This window comes from Vigna radiata, chromosome 7 (genome assembly GCF_000741045.1).
Source record: "Vigna radiata var. radiata cultivar VC1973A chromosome 7, Vradiata_ver6, whole genome shotgun sequence".
In the NCBI taxonomy this organism is placed as follows: Eukaryota; Viridiplantae; Streptophyta; class Magnoliopsida; order Fabales; family Fabaceae; genus Vigna; species Vigna radiata.
Genome location: NC_028357.1, coordinates 9,600,133 through 9,622,329, shown reverse-complemented (window position 1 = coordinate 9,622,329; position 22,197 = coordinate 9,600,133). Strand labels below are relative to the sequence as shown.

At 35.2% G+C, this 22,197-nt stretch overlaps 2 protein-coding genes across 4 annotated transcripts in view; both read right to left on the bottom strand.

The window, feature by feature from the left end:
* Positions 1–3,956: 3,956 nt before the first annotated feature.
* LOC111241946 lies at positions 3,957–7,161 on the bottom strand. The gene is made up of 6 exons (XM_022782705.1): positions 6,442–7,161; positions 6,155–6,303; positions 4,599–5,071; positions 4,410–4,499; positions 4,168–4,349; positions 3,957–4,016 (listed from the first exon to the last, which is right to left on the bottom strand). The coding sequence occupies exons 1-6, from the start codon at positions 7,159–7,161 to the stop codon at positions 3,957–3,959; spliced, it is 1,674 nt and encodes a 557-aa protein (XP_022638426.1).
* A 1,846-nt stretch (positions 7,162–9,007) lies between these two features.
* LOC106768538 (glucosidase 2 subunit beta) overlaps positions 9,008–22,197 on the bottom strand; it is a 21,680-nt gene continuing 8,490 nt past the window's right edge. For all 3 annotated transcript variants that reach the window (XM_014653743.2, XM_022783102.1, XM_014653744.2), the window contains 10 exons: positions 11,312–11,639; positions 11,126–11,215; positions 10,942–11,043; positions 10,780–10,837; positions 10,571–10,639; positions 10,339–10,426; positions 9,834–9,895; positions 9,667–9,718; positions 9,501–9,586; positions 9,008–9,430 (listed from right to left, as the gene is read on the bottom strand). In XM_014653743.2, coding sequence (XP_014509229.1) covers positions 9,524–9,586; positions 9,667–9,718; positions 9,834–9,895; positions 10,339–10,426; positions 10,571–10,639; positions 10,780–10,837; positions 10,942–11,043; positions 11,126–11,215; positions 11,312–11,639 — 912 coding nt within the window. In that variant the 3' untranslated portion in view covers positions 9,008–9,430; positions 9,501–9,523. The remainder of the gene's footprint in view (positions 9,431–9,500; positions 9,587–9,666; positions 9,719–9,833; positions 9,896–10,338; positions 10,427–10,570; positions 10,640–10,779; positions 10,838–10,941; positions 11,044–11,125; positions 11,216–11,311; positions 11,640–22,197) is intronic.

Sequence of the window (22,197 nt, the reverse complement as noted above, 5' to 3'; positions counted from 1 at the left end):
ATTGTCAAATTAAATATGGTATTAATCCAAAAAAAAATTGAAAAAAACGGAGTTAATCATTGCAGTAAAATAGATGAAAATAAAAGAGGTTTCAAACCTCTACAAAATAATAGTCACTAATAGAAGAGGTTAAAACCCTCAACAAAAAGACCTCTGCAATATAAATTGGATACCAGGTGTCATTAAAAACCCCCCGCAAATTAATAGCGACGACTACGATTGCGGGGATTTGAAAAACCCCCGAAATTTAATTTGTGAAGGGTGAAAACCTCCACAAAATGGAAAATAAACCTCCACTACTTAACAGTTTTTAAGGCTTCTTCATCGGTGGAGTCATTGTCGGTCTCGTCTTTGATTTTGGAACCAATCAAGATTTTGGAACCAATCGAGTGAGACACAGATTCAATCGATAATGTGGCTAGTGTGGATACAAATAAGGCCACACCTACTAATGATACTATGGTCATTATCACATTAGACATTGACACGACCAATTAGAAGGATGAGATTGCTCAGTCCCTCCCAGTCATTACGGGTTATGATTGGGTGTCCCGCGAGGTGGAGGAATATGTTACCTACTTCTGCATGAGATGACAACTATAATGGTGGGCCAAATGGACTTGATTTGTGAAGTTCCCCGGAGACACCAAGTGTTTCAACCTCATCGTTTGTAAAAGAAACGAGTGAGTATTTCATGGAAAAAAAAAATTGCCTAGCGACTTCTTTTTCATGTACACCTGTTTGTTCGTCTTCTCTTCAACAATTTTCAAAAGGAGGTATTGAAAGAGTTTAACCTGACACCAACCTAATTCCACTTTATTGGACTTTTATAGAAGCGTTCGAAGATCTATGCTAGCTCTCGGCCTCACTCCCACTTTTCCAATTTTTTTTTTGCATTACTTCTGCACGGAGAGAAAATGTCCCAATAGCAACATAGAGAGATAGGTGATTTATTTTGTGTATGATCCTGCATGTGCACAAACATGTTTGTGCTTTTTCCTTTATAATTCATATAAACATGCTTGTGCTTTTTCTTTTATAATTCATATAAATTCTTTCAAATTTTGAAAAACCTTTCAATTTCATGCATCAGTGAGGACAGAGGAAGTTGTTGGGTCCAATCAGAGGAGGAAAAGATGAATGGTTCTTCCATTTTTGAGTCACATTCTCTTAGCTTTTTAATGGGATCACTTACTCATTAGAGATGCCAAAGATGATTGATGAGGGTTTGCATTCATGAAATCTAAAAACTTATTTTTTAAAATGCATTTTTGGATTATAAAGTGTAAAATTATATATACATTTAATTGTGTAATCCCAAATTCATATATAGGTCTACCAATGTATTTTTTACTGCAGAGTTTGAAAGTGCATATTATTATTTGGAATTGAACCATCTAGAGATATTATGGATAAACAAGTTTCCTATCAAATAATTTGAACTTTTTCATAACCCTATAAAGATTCAAGAATAGAATTTTTTTTATTACATTTAACTCTTTCACATCTTTATTACCATCACTATTACCTTATTTCCTCAAATATACTTTTTTACTATTGACACATTTTTTTTTATTTTTTGTATTTGAAAATATATATATATATATATATATATATATATATATATATATATATGAATATTTAGTTAGAAAAAAGTGTTAACTAAAAGAAATATAAAAATAGAAATTTAAAAATATAACAAGTATAGAATTTTTTAATTGAAATTTATAAAATAGGAAAAGTATTAAAAAATTTAAAAAAATTATTTAGAAAACAAATATACAAAGAAAAGGAATTGGAGCTTTTCTACGCAATTTTTTAAAAATTTTAAGTTTTGAGTATTGCAAAATTTGTTTTTTTTCTTAAATAATTTTAACAACAACAAAAACATTTAATAATCCAACTTAGAATTTGGTTCCCTGAGAACTAAATTTTAATTGTTTTTCAGTATAGAATGATAAGAATTTGACTTCCGATAATCGAATTCTGACATAGAAACAAAGTCATATTATTTCTGTAAATATTATGTACAATGTGCTAATTGAAAAGGAAAAAAAAAGAGCAGAAAAAAATTTAAGGATTCACATTTAAATAATTAATATAAAACACTAAATTCTTAAAAATATTTCTTTACATTTACATATTTAAATAAAATAAAAATAATCAAATTTATTTCAAATTTCTTAAATTGTTATATTTTTAAATTTCTATTTTTATATTTCTTCTAAAATATTCTCAAATAAATTTCTATACTTTTTCTGTTTCCAAAATTTATAAATTTCAATTAAAAATTCTATATTTTGCTATATTTTTAAATTTCTCTTTTTATACTTTTTTCTATATTTAATAAATTTTAATAATTTTTCTATTTTACAAATTTTAATTAAAAATTTGATATTTTGTTATTTTTTTTATCTACTTTTATATTTTTTTTTTCTAAATAAAAAGTTTTCTAGACAAAACTTTTATGTTTCTATAAATTGATTTTATATTTTTTCCAAATAGAAATTTATTTTTTTCAAATAAAAAATAATAATTAAAGTGTATCTACAATAAAAAGGTTTAGTTGAAAAAAAAAATACATGTATAGTGGTAGTAACAAATATATGAAAGAGTTTGAAAAAAAAAATTGGAAGAATAATCCATGCCGGTACAAGAAATAAAAGTCGGACTATTAAAAGGATATTGTCACTGTATGATGTCACTAAACATTCAAGAAGGGTATCTAAAATATGAGAACAATTTTTATTAATTAAATAAATCTTTTGCTGTTAAAACTTTCTTCATTTTTATATATTAAAATTTTAAGGGCTAAATATATTTTTAGTCCCTATATTTTGAGGCGATTTTGGTTTTAGTCCATTTTCAAACTATGGTACAATTTAGTCCTTCAACTTTAAAAAACTCTGGTTTTAGTCCTTTTTACCACATTTTTTTAACTTTATTTGTTGTTTCAAACTCGTTTCTCAGTTAACATTGAAGTAAAAATGTGTTAAACAGTGTAAACAATCCAAATGTTATAATAAAACGTGCTTGAAACAACAAATAAAGTTAAAAAAATTTAGTAAAAAGGACTAAAACCAGAGTTTTCTAAAGTTGAAGGACTAAATTGTACCATAATTTGAAAATAGACTAAAACCAAAATCGCCTCAAAGTATAGGGACTAAAAACATATTTAACCCAAATTTTAATTGTCATAATTTGTTGTGTTTAAGTTTAAGCAAATGTTTTATATTTAAAAACTAAAGAGAATAACAATATTATTTATTAAAAGTATAATAAATATAGTTGTCTATTTTAAAATCAAGAGAGGCATGGGAGTTATTTAGCATAATTTCAAAAGAAATAAGTATAATTTGTCTTTATAGTAACAATTAAATGTTTTTGTTGAATATAGTGAAAAATTATATTTGGAATTAATCTCTCTTGTGTTAAATATACATATAGGGTTTTCTATTTTATAATAGAAGAAATATGGACTAATCCCAAAATACAAATAAGAAATAATAACAAACTAACTAAAAGATAAAAGATAAAGATTAAAGGTAAATATAAAATAAAGATAATATATCTAACACTGTCTGTGCATACAAATCGTATGTACCAAGCTTGTTACAAATATAATCAATTCTCGGTCCTCGTAAAGACTTAGTGAAAATATCTGCTAATTGATCATTTGAACTTACGAATTCAGTCTTGATATCTCCAGATGCAATCTTCTCTCGAATGAAATGATAATCAATTTCAATGTGTTTGGTCCTCTCATGAAAGACAAGATTAGAAAATCAATTTCTGATTGTCACATATAAGCGTCATTTGCGTGACATCTCCAAATTGTAACTCTCTAAGCAATTGCTTAAGCCAAACAAGTTCAGAAGTGGCTGAAGCCATAGCTCTATATTCTGCTTCTGCACTAGATCTTGCCACAACACTCTGTTTCTTGCTTTTCCAAGAGATCAAGCTACCACCAATGGAGACACAATATCCGAATGTAGATCTTCTATCAGAAGGAGATCCTGCCCAATCAGCATCAGAATAAAAAACCACTCTTGTATGGTTACTAGAACCATATAACAACCATTTTCCAAGAGATCCTTTAATGTACTTTAATATACGAATAACTGCATTCCAATGATCTTCACATGGGGAATTAAGGAATTGGCTTACCACACTAACTGTAAAGGAAATATCAGGATGAGTAACTGTAAGATAATTCAATTTTCCAACTAGTCTTCTATATTTCTCGAGATCTGACATAGGCTCCCCCTGATTTGGTAGAAGTTTAGTATTAGGATCCATGAGTGTGTCCTCAGGTTTTGAATTCACCAACCCAGTTTCCTCCAAAATATCTAGTGCATATTTCTTTTGAGATATAACAATATCGTCATTGGATTGTGCCACCTCAATACCCAAGAAATACCTAAGTTTGCCAAGATATTTGGTCTGGAAATGATTGCAAAGATGTTGTTTCATCTGAGAGATGCCATGACTATCACTGCCTGTAAGAACAATGTCATCAAGATATACTATCAAATATACAGATCCAACACTTGAGTGACGGTAAAAGACTGAACGATCTGCCTCACACCGAGTCATACCAAATTGTTGAACAATATCACTAAACATTCCAAACCAGGCCCTAGGAGATTGTTTTAGGCCATATAAAGATCTGTGAAGACGACCTATCAGCCCAGAAGACTCCTCCTGAGCAATAAATCCTGGAGGTTGCTCCATATAAATCTCTTCTTGCAAATCTTCGTTAAGGAATGCATTTTTTACATCCAATTGATAAAGAGGCCATTGTTGAAGAACCGCCATGGCTATAAATAAACGAATAGATGTCATCTTTGCCACTGGAGAAAAAGTATCACCATAATCCAAACCAAAAATTTGAGTGTAACCTTTGGCCACAAGATGAACTTTGAGGCGATCAATAGTTCCATCAGGACCAACTTTGATAGCAAAGACCCACTTGCAACCAACAACAGATTTCCCATATGGTAATGGGACAAGCTCCCAAGTTCCATTATGTTGAAGAGCACTTAGTTCATCAACATGGCCTGACGCCAACCTGGATGGGTTAAGGCATCGTTAATAGATTTTGGGATTGCCACAGAAGAAATAGAAGAAAGACAGGTATAAAAAGGTGAGGATAGTTTATGATAACTTAAAGCAAGATAATGTGGAGAGGGATTACGAGTAGAACGTATACCTTTTTGAAGGGAAATTGGAAGGGTAGACTCAGTTGTCGGAGCCGGAGGAGACAAGGTAGTTGGCACTTCAATTGAGTCACTTGGTGGTTATTGAGAAACCGCTGGAGAACTAGGCACAATTGAAGGATCACAAACAATAGGAATATTGATAATATTAGAAGGAGACATAGCAGAAGAAGAATGATCATTAAAATAAAAGGAAGACTCATTAAAGGTGACATCTACAGATATAAAATAATGATCAAGAGAAGGAGAAAAACACTTGTATCCTTTCTTTGATTTAGTAAAGCCTAAAAAAACACATTTGTGTGATCGAGGAGCTAACTTATCAAGACCAGGACCAAAATTATGAACAAAACATGTAGACCCAAAAACTTTTAGAGGTAATGGGTGAAGAGGTTCATGAGGAAATAAAATAGAATAAGGTATTTTATTTTCTAAAACAGAAGAGAGCATGCGATTAATGAGATAAGATGCAGTAAGAACAGCATCACCCCAAAAATATTGAGGAATGTTACCATGAATTAAAAGAGTACGAGTTGTATCAATGAAGTTTGGTGAAGAATACCATGAGAAGCCATAAATTGTTGAAAAGAATGGGAAAGATATTCACGACCATTATCACTATGCAAAATTTGAATGGAAACACCAAACTGAGTTTTAATTTCATTAGAAAATTTTTGAAAATGATACAATAACTCATAACGATTTTTCATTAAAAATCACCAAGTACATATAGAATAATCATCAATAAAGGTAACAAAGTATTGAAACCTAAATTAGACTTAACACGATTAGGTCCCTAAATGTCAGAATGAACTAAGGCAAAAGGAGACGAAGCATGTTGTGAGACACTACGAGGAAAGGAACTACGAATATGTTTTCCTAATTGACACGACTCACAGACAAAATTGGACAACTAGGATAAGCTAGGAACAAACTGTTGTAGTTTGGCAAGACTGGGATGACCTAATTGAGCATGAAGAACAGATGAAGACTCCATAATTGCACCAATATGTGTAGTGGGGTGAAGATGATAAAGACCATGAGACTCACATCTGGTGTCAATCACTTGTCTCGAACTCCGGTCCTGTAAACAAACAAAATCTTTGTTAAAAGAAATATCACAGTCAAGAGAACGAGTTAGACTACTGAAGATGATAGGTTAAAAGAAGACCCAGGGATATACAGAACATTATCAATGGAAAAAAAAAGGAAAAAATTTAACAGTCCCAACACCATGAGCTAAAACTCTAGATCCATCAGCCATTGTAACAGAGGGTAAAGGATTCAGAGAGGACAAAAAGGAAAACAAAGATTTGTTACCAGTAATGTGATTTGTGGCTCCCGAGTCAAGAACCCAAGAGTCAAAAGAAGATGGACTCATACCAATAAAAGATGTACCTGTGTGTGCTACAGATGCAATGGAACTAGAAGGTTGTTGATCCTTATACCATTTGAGAAATTTACTGAAAATAACAGAGTCATCACTAATATCAGATGAAGGAGGATCCTCAGTAGGTGATTGTGACGAAGTAGTCTGAACAATTGCAACAGATCTAGGAGGGTGGCTATGTAATGCATAACACTTGTCAATCGTGTGGCCTACCTTGCCACAATGGTTACACTTGAGACGTCCTTTTCCTGGTTTGTGAGAGTGATTGTGGTCATGACGTTGAGATGCCAACGTAGAGGAAACATATGTATCATTGATGGGTCTACTAGGTACACGCAAATGAGTGGAACAAGTAGAAGTCAAAGTGGGAACAACAAGTGAACCCAAAATATGATCACGAACATGAGAATACTCATCAGCAAAGCCGTGCAATGCTAGCAGCATGAAGAACTTTGACCGTTGCTCTATTTCTTTAGCAGGAGTAGAAGCAGGAGGCAATAATTCATTAAACTCATGAAAAAGAGCATGAATTTTACCCATATAATCAGTCATAGAGTCCTGACGTCGAGGAGCAAAAACATTGAGAAGATCATGACAAACACCATAAAGATGTTGAGTATCATTGGTGTATAATAATTTAGCGTGTTCCCAAATTTCAAAACATGTTTCGTAAGAACGAAAAATTTGTTTTAAAGAGGAATGAAGGGTACCTTAGAGAACAATGCATAATTGAGCATCAACTTTCAATCAATGGGTAACTGTAGCGGAATCAATAGTTGTCACATTCTGAGTAATATGATCAAGATACCCTTGACTCTTAAGCCAAAGTTTAACGTCTGATGCCCAAGTTGCATAATTAGTACCATCTAACTTATCAATAGATAAATGCATATTGACATAGTTAGCATATATGGACGGGTTAGAAGCCATGAACAAGCAAGAGAGTAGAAAACCTAGAACTCGAAAGAGGCCCAATCAACACAGGCAGGTCATGGTGAGCCCAATGAAGGTGGTCGGCAATGGAGACAACGAAACTAACGTCGGCGAAGACAACTTTTAACAGCAACGACGGTTGTAGTGGGCAGGATCAACGAAAAAAAAAACCTTATGCTCTAGATATCATGTTGAATATAGTGAAAAACTATATTTGGGATTAATCTCCCTTGTGTTAAATACACACATAGGACTCTCTATTTATAATAGAAGAAATATAGGATAAGCCCAAAATACAAATAAGAAATAATAACAAACTTACTAAAAGATAAAAGATAAAAATAAAAAATAAATATAAAATAAAGATAATAAATCTACCAGTTTTAAATGTATGTTATTTTAAAATTGCTTTAAAATACTATAAGATATAAAATAAGAAAAGTGGAATCTATAATATTAAAAATCTAATAATTAATAGTAAAAAATTATTAAAATAATTTTATTTATAAATAAAAGTCGGAGAAAGATTAAATAGTTAAAAATTAAAATTAAAAATAGTTCAAAATATAATTTTTCAATAAATATAAATTAAAATTACAAAAATAACGTTGGCGTGTGTATTTTTTATTTTCATTCATTAACTATTTTAGTAAGCTTATAATTTAATGAGTTAATATCTTGTTATTACATTTTTTGTGTCACTTATTATATTTAGTTAAAATTATTGACTATCAATTTTTTTTTCATACATTATTTTACGAATCTCATTTTATTTCTATAGTTCTTAATAATTTCTGAATTCTAACCAAAATAAATGTACTGCTAACTCTTCAAAATATTTTATTTAATTTGAATACGTTATCTAAGTTCAATTTAAGTTCATTTGATCAATTATTCACTTTTTCAGTGTATTCTTATACAAATTTAAAATTATTTCTTCATTTACGCAATTTTATATTTATTTTTAATTTAACATCTAACTAGCACATTCTACCATAATAACCATTTGAACTCTTTATATATAAAAGGTTTATTAACGCACATACTTTTTCAGTTGGTATATTTTAACAATATATACCGAATTATAATAGACAAAAATATATTATGGATTCTAAGTTTTAAAATTAAAGATATTTAAATCATTTTCATTCTAAAAAAATATAATCCAAAATATAGTTTCAGATTACATAATCCTAACATGCACCTAAAATATAGTTTCAAATTACATAATCACTCCAAATTTCACAATTTGCAATTATACTTCACATTATATAATCCAAAATCATATTCTAAATTTCAAAACTATATTTAAAATTCCATAGTCATAACTATATTTGAATTACATAATCTTAAACTAACAACAAAATATTAGACATACCAGTCATTTTTATCTTATGGAGGTGAAGAAAAAGTAAAGGAAAAAACATCCTAATAGTAGATCGATATAAATCTCCTAAAGAGAACATAAAAAAAATATGCAAACTTTATGCATCACGTGAGTGTATAATGATATAATGATGATTGTTGAAACCACTTATCAATCTTAAAATCGATAATAAAGTTCTCATTATAACAAAATTTGGATTAAGAAATTCTGACCGTCGTCTAGTCTTGCATATAGTATTAATATCCACCCTCCGGTAATGGAATGGACATTTCAAGCCGAGGCAGAGACCATGTCGTATTTGAGTTCAACAATGGAAAAATGTGCAATGGGATTAGTCATATTAGAATGTTTCCAACTCGGACAGCCATAAGGATTACCAATCCCTAGTCAAAGATGTTCCTAGCCTCTCCCTAACCCCACCCAATATCAAATTTGGGTAAGCTCTAGCATACAAAACTTAAGGGCACCACTACTTCAGTTACACGATCATCATCATACTACCTGTTCAAATGAAATTTGATCAACTTCAGGACTCAGGTCTCAAGAAAAAGAGTCAGCCTAGTAAAGTTACCTTTTAAAATCCATCCCGGTTGTTCACAACTCATCATGGTTTGCTGGTTGTTCCGTATTCAATAACTCTAGCTTGTGTTGTAACTCCTGCAAAGTTCCACAGTTGATATTAATACCATAGCGGGGTAAGGACCACATCGGTTCTCATGTCATATATAGAAAAGTACCTTTAGCTTTTCCTCTTGACAAAGGGCTGGGGTAGATAATAAAGCTACATATCTGTCATGAGGCCAATGAGACAACAATGAGAAAAAGGGAGCACCAGAGAAAATTTTGACGAAAAGAAGACGAGAATAGTTGTAGTAGCATTGAAAGACAAGACACAAATCCCTACTCGCAACGGCTTGGTTCATCTACATCAGTAATTTCATTTTTCAACCCACATCTTAGCTTGACCTGTTAAAAACAAAACAATTAAATCATAAGGGGTCAACAAATTGGAAACTGTTTCCTTGTTCAACTACACTAACTACTATAATTACTATCATGACAAACAATGGTTTACGGAAACGGAAATGGGGATCACTATCCTATGCAGTTGAATACAATTGTAGAGAATTTTTAGTAAAAAATTTAATTTGAAAAATCCAGCTTTTTTATTTGGACTGCACCTATTTCCTCTGTCCGAAACCCAGAAGGCACTGTTTATCTATTAAAATGATATTAAGGAATATATATATATATATATATATATATATATATATATATTATACTTCCACACCTAGCAAAAGTACATTCTGCATCTAACCAAAGACAGCAGATTGTATCATTATAGACTGATTACAAAAGAAAAAAGCTGCCAAAACTGTAAAAAATTATCACACATCCATTTAAACAACCTTCAAACTCCTATCAGGACCATTCCAGCATTTATCGCCGTTAGAGAACACCATTACTTTGTATGAATCCTCAAATTTGTCCCAGCGCCTGCAAAAAACAAGAAAATTGAATTATTTGTCACTTTTAGAGGGAGAAAATAGAACTTTCTTTGCATCCATTAATGTTTGCCCCTTTTTTGAACTGAAGAATAGTACCCTAACAAAAATTATCAGCAATTTACTAAAACCATACCCCAAACGGGTGGTGGAATAACCCTCCTCTTGAGAAGCCTGTTTATAAGGGCAGACTTTGTAAGTGTACCTGAATCAAAATTTCCACCACCAGAAAGTGAGATGTACAGGACTATCTAAACCGTGCATTCAGAAAAAAAAAAAAAAAAAAAAAAAAAAAAAAAAAAAAAGTAAAAGCAGAAATAAACTGGTAGGGAGATATAATGTAACTTGTTCTCTTTGCCCTCAAAGCACTGATCATAGAATGTATAAAACTCCTTTGCTGGGCCTGTAATATTTAAGCTCTATTTCAGTTTATTCACGCCAATTTTGTAACTCATTTCTACAACTCAAATGTATGACAGTGACAAATGTTACTAGTGACAGACTAACCAAAATCATGTTTTAGCTTTTGCGTCAGACTTGATATTCTAGACTGTATTTTAGACAACTTGGCACTTGATTCATCATATTCCTTGCGTACACGAGCAGCATCTAAGGAACCAAAGAGAAAGTCTTAACTCTTAAGCTATATCTCTACATGGATAATACAGGCAATAAAGTGCTAGGTGTCTACCTGTCTGATTCACTGGAGCCTGGAATAAGTTGACAGCCTGAAAAATATTTCGTACAGTTTTCTGTATTTTCTCTAACCAAGAAGGATTATCTGTTGTGGTACCATATGAGATGATTTAAACTATCTCATCACAACTCCATTTAAATACCAAACTTGGATAAAGATTATGTAATATGTATAACAAACCTGATAAGTCTGGTTCATTATCAGAATCGGATTTAGACGAGGAACTAAGGTCATCATCATGCTCGTCCTCTTGATATTCCTCATCAACGTCATCTTCATCATCATATTTGTGGATATCATCATCATATCTGTTGCTCTCATCATCAGTTTCAGAAACATAGCCTTCATATTCGTCTTTTTTTGTCTCCTTTGGAGGATCTTCTTTGTCTAATTTAGTATCCGTTCCAGCACTTTGGACATCAGTATTTTCTCCTGTCCAACGTGAAGCAACAAGCCGGCCCAACTCTTCCCTCGATAATCCCTCAGTGTTTTCAGTTACGTCATTCCCCTACAGATATGCCAATAAAGAAAAATAACCAGCAGAAAAGAGATGCGAAAGAAAATTGCAAAATTTAATACATCTCTACCACTGAAATATATTAGTTTTTTGAGAAAGAAAAGAATCTCATCAGTGTAGGATTTAGAGCAAGAGCTGAAGTCTGAAGAATTCAAAGGGGCACATTACATAGAGTAGATTATGGTCACCTTCAAGAGTAACAATGACTATATTCAAAGCTAATGACTACAAATAAGTGCAATGTACTACAGCTAGGATTCCCAAATACCCAGAGAGCACATAACCAAGAGAGTTATCAGGAAGGAAAAACACTCCTGACTCCTATAACATGGCTCATGAGCTTAAATAGAGAATGAGGTGGAGAAAGATGTTCAAACATCAAACAAGACAAAAATTGGGTTCAGTTATTAGGTTGGGATTTGAGATTGTTCATGACTGGGTGAGTTATGGAGGATCAAATAAAGTTTTCTAGAAAACAGAAAGGTCTTGAGTGCTACACAGGTGGGTTGCTGACTGTCTCTTGACTGCAAGTTTTAATGTGATTGTAAGCTAAACTATCAGTTTCATGAGAAAAGGGAAGATATCCTTTATTCTCATTGATGTTTATTTTAGTGGTTGTTATTTCTTCCAAAAGATCTCATATCCAGTTGAAAGGGATTTCAATGAATGTAGTAGATTAAAAATGATAGTATGATTTCTAATGATGGAAATGATTTCTAAAGAGACGATGGATGGATCTTTGGTTGATTGTAACCACTACTTCGTCTAAGATTGTGAAAGGCAAGCCTAAGTATTTGGTTTAAAGGCCGGTAGGGTGTCAGCCAACAAAACACTTTATGTGCCGTCCTGTTTACTTTAGTGGTTAGTGGTTTATGTTTGACATAAGATGATCCCAGCAGTGGAGACATGGACCTCATTTAGTATTAAAGTAGGCTCGCTCAGGCAATTCCCTTGCAATTGGATTGAGTAGAACATCAATAGATGTATTAATCATAACTCCAACAAAGGTTATCAATTGTGGAAGGCAGAATGCCAAATATCTGCCATATAAACATACCAATGTGGCCTATGGTAGTGTTGAACAACACGTAGCTACTATAATGATCATTTAACAACATTGGTTCCAACTCAGAAGTTTAAAGGCAAATAAACACAGCCTTAAGATGTCAGCACTTTCATCCAAATACACAAAAGACCTACACTGACTCTGCTCAAAATTTTAGCAGCCACCTTATTTCAGAAAATCATTAAAATAAACCATCAGTAACTGCTCAAACAGGACACACCCAGCATTTAACAAAAAGCCTGAAATGACTATTCCCTCAGAATGTAGCCAGCCAAAGTCCAAAATTTGATGAAAGAGGGATCTCAAAGCTTCCAAATTGATGATTTGGAGAGAGGTATAAACTGAATCAATGTAGAAACTCTTCTCTATATGGACAGGCAAAGGGATGGGTAAATTCAAGTAAGAGCAGCAGAGGTTTCGAGTGCATGAGTTTTATAGATAGACCAGAGCATAACTAAGGGGCATATGTAGACCATTTCTTCAACAAGGTGATAATGTTTGCATGTGTGATCCAGCATCCCCTGTGACTAGTAAATATACATTTGCCTAATAACATTCCCTGAGAAGTACTTGCTAAAAGTATATATTTAAAATGGTTTGAGCAAAGGCAGAAGAAAAAGAGTTCAGGGAAGCAATAGAAATATTACATGAGCGAAAACCAAATTAATTTTTAACCCCCAAAAAAATAAGATAATATGTTAGAATAGATGATAATATCCACTAATATCTTGATCATATCTTAAAGTATCCAATAATTCTAGAGTATCCAATAATGCATAAATTGTATCTCAGAATATTTTCAGGAAACCCGGAGATTAACTCTTAGGATTAGTTTCTCTATATTTCCATATTTCCTAATATCTCACGTTTATTTCCTTATTTTGTTCGGATGATAATTTGTACAAATGAGGATTAGAGCTCAAGGTCTTCTAAACGTATAAACACATTGTGTTAGGAACCAAGAATTGAAAAAGGAAAGAAAAGAAAGGTTTTATTAAATAGAAGGAAAAGAACAAGAAATAGGAGAACACTCTCCACCAAGGGCCATTAGAAAGCTAACTCCTCAAGAAACTAACTCAATATTCCAACTATATTTCTCTTCTCCTTATATCCTAACAACACACTCCTAAAATCAACCTTGTCGTAAAGGTGGGAATAGTGGAAGCTTGATCCCATGGCCTTCCTCCTCACCATGATCTTCATCTGCCCTTCCTGAAAGCACTGTGATACTTAGGAAGGAAACTCAGTGGCTACTGATTGTAAATTCAGGTCTGGAGGCAGTGATGGTGATGGGCATGAGGGTGGATTTTGTACAACAGCTTCTGAACATTCCTTCTATATTGGCTTCATTGTCAAGCTGTCATCTATAGATTCAATGAAGTTTAATGTTAAAGGCTCACCCAGTTAGATGAAATTCCAAGATTCCAATGCCATTGATATTCCAACCACCTAGATTATAAATCTAGGTCCAACAATGATTTCTGATTCATATTATGGAAATCTGAGTTTGGGAAAAATATTATGCTTGGTTGCATATCCACCTTCAAAACTTTATTATCAATTAACTCTACAATAGGGTTACAAGAAACTGATCTTCATAGCCCATAATCTTCACTCTCATTATTGATGCATCCACTTCTTCCTCCATCAAAATCATTGTTTCTCTTGCTAATCTCACTTATTTTTTGGTTTCTTCTCCACTACTGAGGGTATGGTTATTGATTACTGAATCTTCTTTACTTCTTTCTGATTTCAAGAAAGAAGTAATTATGCTACTAGGATTTCTCAACTAAAAGCACTTATTTAGCCACTTTCAGACAGACCAATGACCTTGGCTTATCTAAAATACTTTATTGGTATTGAAGTGGTTCAATCAGAGGAAAATATTGTTATTTCACAAAAAAAAAAAAAATGCTCTTGATTGGAGGAGACAAGGTCCAGAATTACACACCCATTAATAGTCCTGGTAGACCAGGGTGAAACTATTTCAAATCTAGATAGGTATACGAGAATAGTAGAAAAACTTGTTCATCTTACATTCCTATTACTTATGCCGTTAGGATTGCTCATCAATTCATACAAAATTTTACATTGACCACTGAAATGTTGTGATTCACATTTTCAAATGTGGAAAAGGCTCCAAGACAGATAGTGTTGTATGAAGAAGACAAGATAAATACTCAAATCTTAGGTATTGTGGTATATTGAGCAGGTTGTCCCATTGAGAGGAGACCCACCACAAGATATCGTATATTCATTGGATGAAACCTTATCTTTTGGAAGAGCAAGAAACAAAGTATTGTTGCTTGATCAAACACTGAAGTTGAATATAAATATATTGCCTAGGCTAATATGAACTTGTGTGGGTTAAACAACTCCTTCAAGAGTTGGAAATTTACTGAAGTTAAGCATATAATGTTATACTGCATCAATCAAAACTCCCTTCATATTGCCTTCAATCTAATATTTCATGAGCAAACTAAACACATAGGGATTGATTGTCATTTTGTTAGGAAGAGACTAAGGTCCAAGGAACTTAGTATTGAATCTATCAATTCTAGTTATCAGCTTACAAACATTCTGACTAAGTTTTTAAGAGGGCCAAGAATTCAATATAGATGTTCCAAGTTTGGTGCATATAATTTATATGGCCCAGCTTGATAGGAAGTGTTAAATAGCTATTTATTACTTTTTTTAGGTTAAATAGGTCCTCGTATTTTATTTTTTTTTGTGCTAATTAGGTCCCTTTTTACGTAAAATCGAGTCAATTATGACCTTGCCATTAATTGTTGTGGACGACATTAAATTTGTTACCTGATGGTATGCTGAGCTAGCATTTAATAAGCATGTGGCACAGTGAAGTCTCATTACGTGGATTTAACTGTTCAGCTTCTAACTCACTTCCTCGCTGCCTTTAACTGTTAATACCATTCGGCCTTTAACTGTTAATACTGTTCAGCTTCTAACTCACTTCCCCCTGTCTTTCTTCTCCTCTCATACACTTTCCAAATAAACACACATAATGAGACCTCTTACTGTGCTATGTGCTTATTAAATACTAACTTAGCATGCCACCAAGCAACAAATTTAACACCGTCTCCAGCAATTAATGGCAATGTCATAATTGACTCAATTTTATATAAAAAGGGACCTAATTTGGACCAAAAAATATGAGGACCTATTTGAGACGAATCTGCACAAATAAAGACTTTCAAAATAATTAAACCTTTTTTGTATGGCTTTATAAAGCTTGTCGTTTGGATGTTTCTTTTTAGAGTTAAAAGTCAAAGAAAGTAGCACTTTCGGTGTATTATACTCTTATTTTTTTGTTTCATATACATATAATATGTCAGCTGAGGGTAATTCACTGATTTTTTGGCCATCTATACTCTAAATTCAAGTGTAACATTATTTAAGGACTCTCAACTCTGAATGCCTCCCTCAATACCAAAAATCCCATAGTTTCAGAAATATTCATGCATGAAATAAGGATTAGAATCAGCACAAGAGGGAGTGGTGTTTCGTATCTCAACTTTTCCATTTTAATCTTTCAAACAGCGATATTTTTAGGTCTGAAAAAACATCCCTAATGTTGCTTTGCATCCAAATGTGTGAAAACAAAGGCAGTGAAACTATTTATGTTAGGATATAAGGTAATAGGATATAACGGGTAATGTGTGTAGAATAAAAGGAAATAGATTAGGAATTAGTTGTTGGTTGGTTAGTTAGTTAGGGGGGCCTTCTCATAATTTAGGGTAAAAACGTATATTTTATTATGCTGAGATTACAAATACATATATACAATGCTAAAAAGCTATTTTAGGAAGTATAATAATAGCTCCTAAAGAAAGAATCCTTATATTTCAGGGATATCCTTATCACACCTGATAATTATAATCTCAAGCTGGTGAATAGGTATTTTCCATTCCCAGCTTGGAAACAATACTTTCGAAGTTGTTACTGTTCAGCCCCTTTGTTAGAATATCTGCAAAATTATCTTGTGAAGAGACATGTGGAGTACATATTAGACCATTGTCTAATTTTTCTTTGATAAAATGCCTGTCGATCTCGGTATGTTTGGTTCTATCATGTTGCACTAGATTATGAGTTATGCTAATAGCAGATTTGTTATCACAATAAAGTCTCATTGATTCATCTGACTTTATTCCTAAGTCTTCCAAGATGATCTTTAACCATAGTAGTTCGCATATCCCTTGTGCCATTGTCCTGAATTCTACTTCAGCACTGCATTTGGCTACCACATTTTGCTTTTATTAATTATATTTCTTCCTTATTTAGGAGATTATAATTATTGGATGTCCCTAAAATATAAGGATTCTTTCTTTAGGAGCTATTATTATACTTCCTAAAATAGCTTTTTAGCATTGTATATATGGATTTGTAATCTCAGCATAATAAAATATATGTTTTTACCCTAAATTATGAGATGGTATCAGAGCCATGTTAAGAGTCTATGATAGGACCCTGAGAGTCTATAGGAGGAGAAAGAGAGTATAAATTGTTAGTTAATACTGTCGTACGGGGGGTTGCATCTGTTGTTCAGTTGAGAGGGTAGTTATTAGTTGTAAGGGTCAGGGCAATCGCTTTAATCTCCTTATCACCCTCTTCCTCCATTTCTTCTTTTCATGATAAAGCATTAGCTCCTTTATTAGATGCCCCTGTCTTGTATCGGATCTCAAAATTGTACCCCAACAATTTCGCTATCCAGTTCTGCTGGTTTTGGGTTGTGATCCTTTGTTCCAATAGGTATTTCAAGCTCCTCTGATCTGTGTGCATAATAAACTGTTGACCCAACAGAGCCAGTGTTGTATGGCTAACACTAGAGCCATAAGCTCTTTTTCGTATATTGACCTGTTCAGTGATGCTACGGGCAGGGCTTTACTAAAGTAAGCCACTGGTTTCTTATTTTGCAATAACATTGCCCCTACCCCCTTGCCTGAGGCATCACATTCAATGTGGAATTGCTGAGAAAAATCCGGTAAAGTCAGAACCGGAGCTGTGATAATAGCCTCTTTCAATTTCTTCATAGCCTCACTGCCTTGGTTCGTCCAACAGAACTGCCCCTTCTTCAATAGGTCGGTTAATGGTTTGGCTATCTGCCCATACCCCTTTACGAACCTTCGGTAGTATCCGGTTAGACCCAGAAATCCTCTAAGAGCTTTAACACTTCTGGGTTCTGGCCAATCCATGACGGTTGCCACCTTTGCCCTGTCCATCTCCACCCACTCTTTAGTGATCACATGCCTCAGATAATGAATTTGTCTCCTCCCAAAATCACATTTCTTTCTACTAGCATACAATTTTTGTTCCTTCAGGGTTCCCATAACTTCTTGGATATGCCTTAGGCGATTCGTCCATGTATTACTATAGATTAAAATGTCATCAAAAAACACCAAAACACTCTTCCTCAAATATTTCTGCAACAAGTTATTCATCACGCATTGAAACGTTGCTGCCGCGTTTGTTAGACCAAATGGCATAACCAAAAATTCATAGTGCCCTTTGTGCGTTCGAAATGTCGTCTTGGGTATATCCTCCTCTTCCATCCGTATTTGGTGGTAACCCACCTTTAGATCTATCTTAGAAAAGAATCTCGCCCCCTAAGTTCATCCAGAAGCTCCTCAATTACGGATATAGGAAATTTATTTGGTATCGTCACCTTATTCAAAGCCCGATAGTCTATACAAAGTCTCTAGCTTCCATCCTTTTTCTTTACTAGTATTACAGGACTAGAATAAGGGCTATGACTTGGCCCTATGATCCCTGACTCCAGCATCTCTGCTACTTGCCTTTCCACTTCTGATTTCATCATATAAGGGTACCTGTATGGCCTCCTTAATGGGTATCATGTGATCCCATTTTCTGATCGGTGGTAAGCCTTGGGATGCTTGGAACACCTCCCCATATTCTCCTAACACCTTTTCCAGTTCCCCCTTTTGCTCCTGAGTCAGCTGCTTCTCTCCTCTGGATCCTTCTTCCCACTCGGTTAGTCCCAAATTCCATATGACAGTGATAGCTTCTACCTCCCTAACCTTCAATAAGGCTGCAAGCGACACTAGTTCCTGTGTCAGGGTAGGATCTCCATGTATCGTCACTTTCTGCCCCTCGTGTCTGAACCTCATAGCCAGAGTTCCCCAATTAATAGTTACCTCCCCCAGAGTAGCCAACCATGCCACTCCTAAAATTATGTCGACTCCCCCTAATTCAAACAAATAGAATCTCTCTTTCACCTCTACCTCTCCCATCCTTACCACCACACCTTCACAGCAGCCCTGGGCTTCCTTCCTCCTTCCATCTCCCAGACACACCTTATAGGCAGGGGTCTCTTCTACTGGTAAATCGAGTTCCGTTGCAATTCTTTTGGCTATGAAATTATGGTTGGCCCCGCTATCAATCAACACCAGCACTCTTCTCCCATTCACCCATCCTTGAAGTTTCATTGTTCGTGGCTGAGTGAGTCCCCCTGCTGAGAAAAACGACAGTTCCATGGGTTTGGGCTCCTCTTCTGCCCTGTTCTCCCCTTCTTCATCTTCTTCTTCGCCCTCCGCCAAAATGGTTATCTTGATGCTCTGTTCTGGACAGCAGTGGCCTGGGCTATACAGTCCTCCACAATGGAAGCATCTCCCCTCCTCTCTTCTCTTCACGTACTCCACATAAGGTAAGTTCCTCACTCCTCGTCCCTTTACCTCGTTAGAAAAATTACTTCCCGCCTTGGAAATCGCCGCCTCTCCTCCCGTCTCCTTCTTGTTCACACTAGGTGTCCCAAAAGAACCCGATTTGTTTACTCCCCCCTTTATGGGCTCAGACCTCGCCACCGTGCCCATTCCCCCTTGGTATCGGCTCCACCCCGCATTGCTTCAGTTGTTCGACCCATTACTCAAACCTGCGTTCTTGCTGACTTCTTCGACGTCTCTCGCCACTTCCATCGCGTCCAGCAGGTCTTTTGGACGGTGCGGCCTGACTTGGCTACGTATATCTCCCTATAACCCGGCAAAGAAATACCCCTTCAACTGCGTATCAGCCACCCCCTTCGCTTGGGCTGCTAGCATTTCTAACTCTTGTATGTAGTCGTCCACACTTCCTCTCTGTCGTATGGATGCCAATTTTTCGAACACATCCCCTCGCTCCCGTCCCCCAAACCTGCACACCAACACATCACGAAACTCGTCCCACGACGGGTTCGGTACTTTGGTTTTCCAGAACTGGTACCAATAATTGGCACTACCCTCCATGCAAATGAAGGCCAGTCTGAGTTTCTCCCTTTCTGCCACCTTCTGCACCTCAAAAAATTTTTCCGCCCTAGCAATCCACCCCATGGGGTCAAGACCCTCGAAAGTGGGTAATTCTACTAGCTTTACCCAATTTGGTGGTGCGTCTCCCCGATCGTCCTCAGATTCATCTGCCGCATTCTCGCGCTTTTCGCGGTTATCATTCACGGACCTTTGGCTCGCTTCCGAGTTCCGTTCCAAGTTTCTCGCTAGTCCTTCAACCACTTTCGTCAATGCCTTCAGATCTTGGCGAATTCCCATGCTATCCGCCTTCAGCTCCTCGCCTACATTCTCCACCGCGCTCAATCTTCCTTCAATTCTATTCTCCAAAGCGTGTAGTTTGCCCTCCATTTCCGTGCCTCCTTCACCAAGCATCCGGCAGGTCGGACCACTTGATAGATTCTTGGGTTAAAACAAACCAAGAACTATCGAACACAGTGCAACGAATACCTATAAAACCAGAAAGAAGAAAAAAGAATCGTATATTTCTTTAGTATAGTATTCATAGACGTTCTAGCCTCCAAGTAGGGAATAATTCCCTCCTCCACAGGATATGAAAGGTCATATCTATACAATTGAAAGATTCAAGATAGCTAACCCCTCCCTGGGTCATTGCACCCCTTATATAGTTTGCCCTGACCCTTACAACTAATAACTACCCTCTCAACTGAACAACAGATGCAACCCCCCGTACGAGAGTATTAACTAACAGTTTATACTCTCTTTCTCCTCCTATAGACTCTCAGGGTCCTATCAGTCTATCCTAGCGATATTTGTTGTTTGTTGGGCATATTGTTCCACCCGCTATCGGACCACCCATTAATATCTAGTCCCACGCTCGAGATGTATATACCTCGGCGTAGGGGGGTGTGTTGGAAGTCCCACATCGACTAGAGATAAGGCCAATTCATAGTATATAAGTGGGTGCAAACCTCACCCTAAAAGCCGGTTTTGTAGGGTTGAGTTAGGCTTAAAGTCCACCTCTAACAGACCTTTATAAGAAGGCAGTGAGGTCTTGTGTCAGGAGACTTTTTAACATTGTTGTATAGACAGGTTCTTTAAACCTTGTGAGGGAGGTTATGCTCCCAACCCATTCTTTGTAAAGTGCCAATTCTTCTGAGGAATAAGAGAACTCTTTCTTTCATCTCTATTTTCTGCTGTTTGTGAGTGTTCTTTGTTAGGTTTCATACTTAGAAACCTAACAATTTACCACCAGAAATGTTCTGCAATCTTTGTTGTAGTACCCTAGATATTGTAATTATTGGTAAATCAATTACTACAAAAATAACCAAGTTACTGTTCTGGAAATAAAATCACTTTGTTGTGAGACAATTCACTGTGTCTCACTTCAACCGTTTCTCATGAGATTTATAGGTGCTATATTTTGTCTCAGAATAATGATTTCTTTGGCAAAGTAACAAGGCAATAACTGATAAAAATGAAAGAACACACTGTTAGGTTCCTTTATGCAAGGAACCGAACAGCAGCAAAAAAAACGCACACCCACTCAACAGTGTAAGAGATATGTATATATATATGTATTGATATTTCCTCTGTAATGATAAGAAAAGATGAATAGAGTATCTAACTCTCCCCCAAGGAAGCCTCCCTTCCTCCACTGGCCAAGAGGTCCAGTCTTAATTCCAAAATTCCCAATCCCCTTCCTCTCTCAAACTATTTGTTATTTATACTCTCTCTCCCTTCTAACAAACTCACCCTCTCTCCTCTAACTGATTTCCCCTCTACCCGCCACTAACTTTCTCTTCTTTTATTCCTCCTCGTATACACTTTTAATTGTCTAACATTACCCTCCTCCCCAAGATCAACCTTGTCCTCAAGGTTGAAGTCAGGGAACTGCTGTTGAATGTAGTGTTCCTCTTCCCAAGTAGTGCCATCCAACCCACCTTCTTGCCATTGGATTAAAACTTGGGGAATCTCCTCTCCTTGTTGCAGCTGATTCCTGCGCTGTAATACCTTTAGAGGGGTGTACATAGGGCTGTCAACTTGCAGTTCAGTGGGAAGATGCCCTTCCACCGAATGAGCCCCTATAGCTAGCTTCAATTGGGAAACATGAAAAACAGGGTGGATTCTTGATGATGTAGGTAACTACAAGCGAAAAACAACTGGTCCTAATTGTTTCTCCACCAAAAATGGTCCATAATACCGTGCAGAAAGTTTTGGGTGTAAGCGTGTG

Excerpts from the sequence above, each read along its gene's own strand:
- LOC111241946 (XM_022782705.1), bottom strand. The coding sequence starts at position 7,161 with ATGACTGATTATATGGGTAAAATTCATGCTCTTTTTCATGAGTTTAAT. Across the intron at positions 6,304-6,441 it reads TAGCTCATGGTGTTGGGACT|GACCGGAGTTCGAGACAAGT; the intron begins GTTAAATTTTTT and ends GTTTGTTTACAG. Across the intron at positions 4,017-4,167 it reads TTTCCTTTACAGTTAGTGTG|GATCTCCTTCTGATAGAAGA; the intron begins GTAAGCCAATTC and ends CTGATTGGGCAG.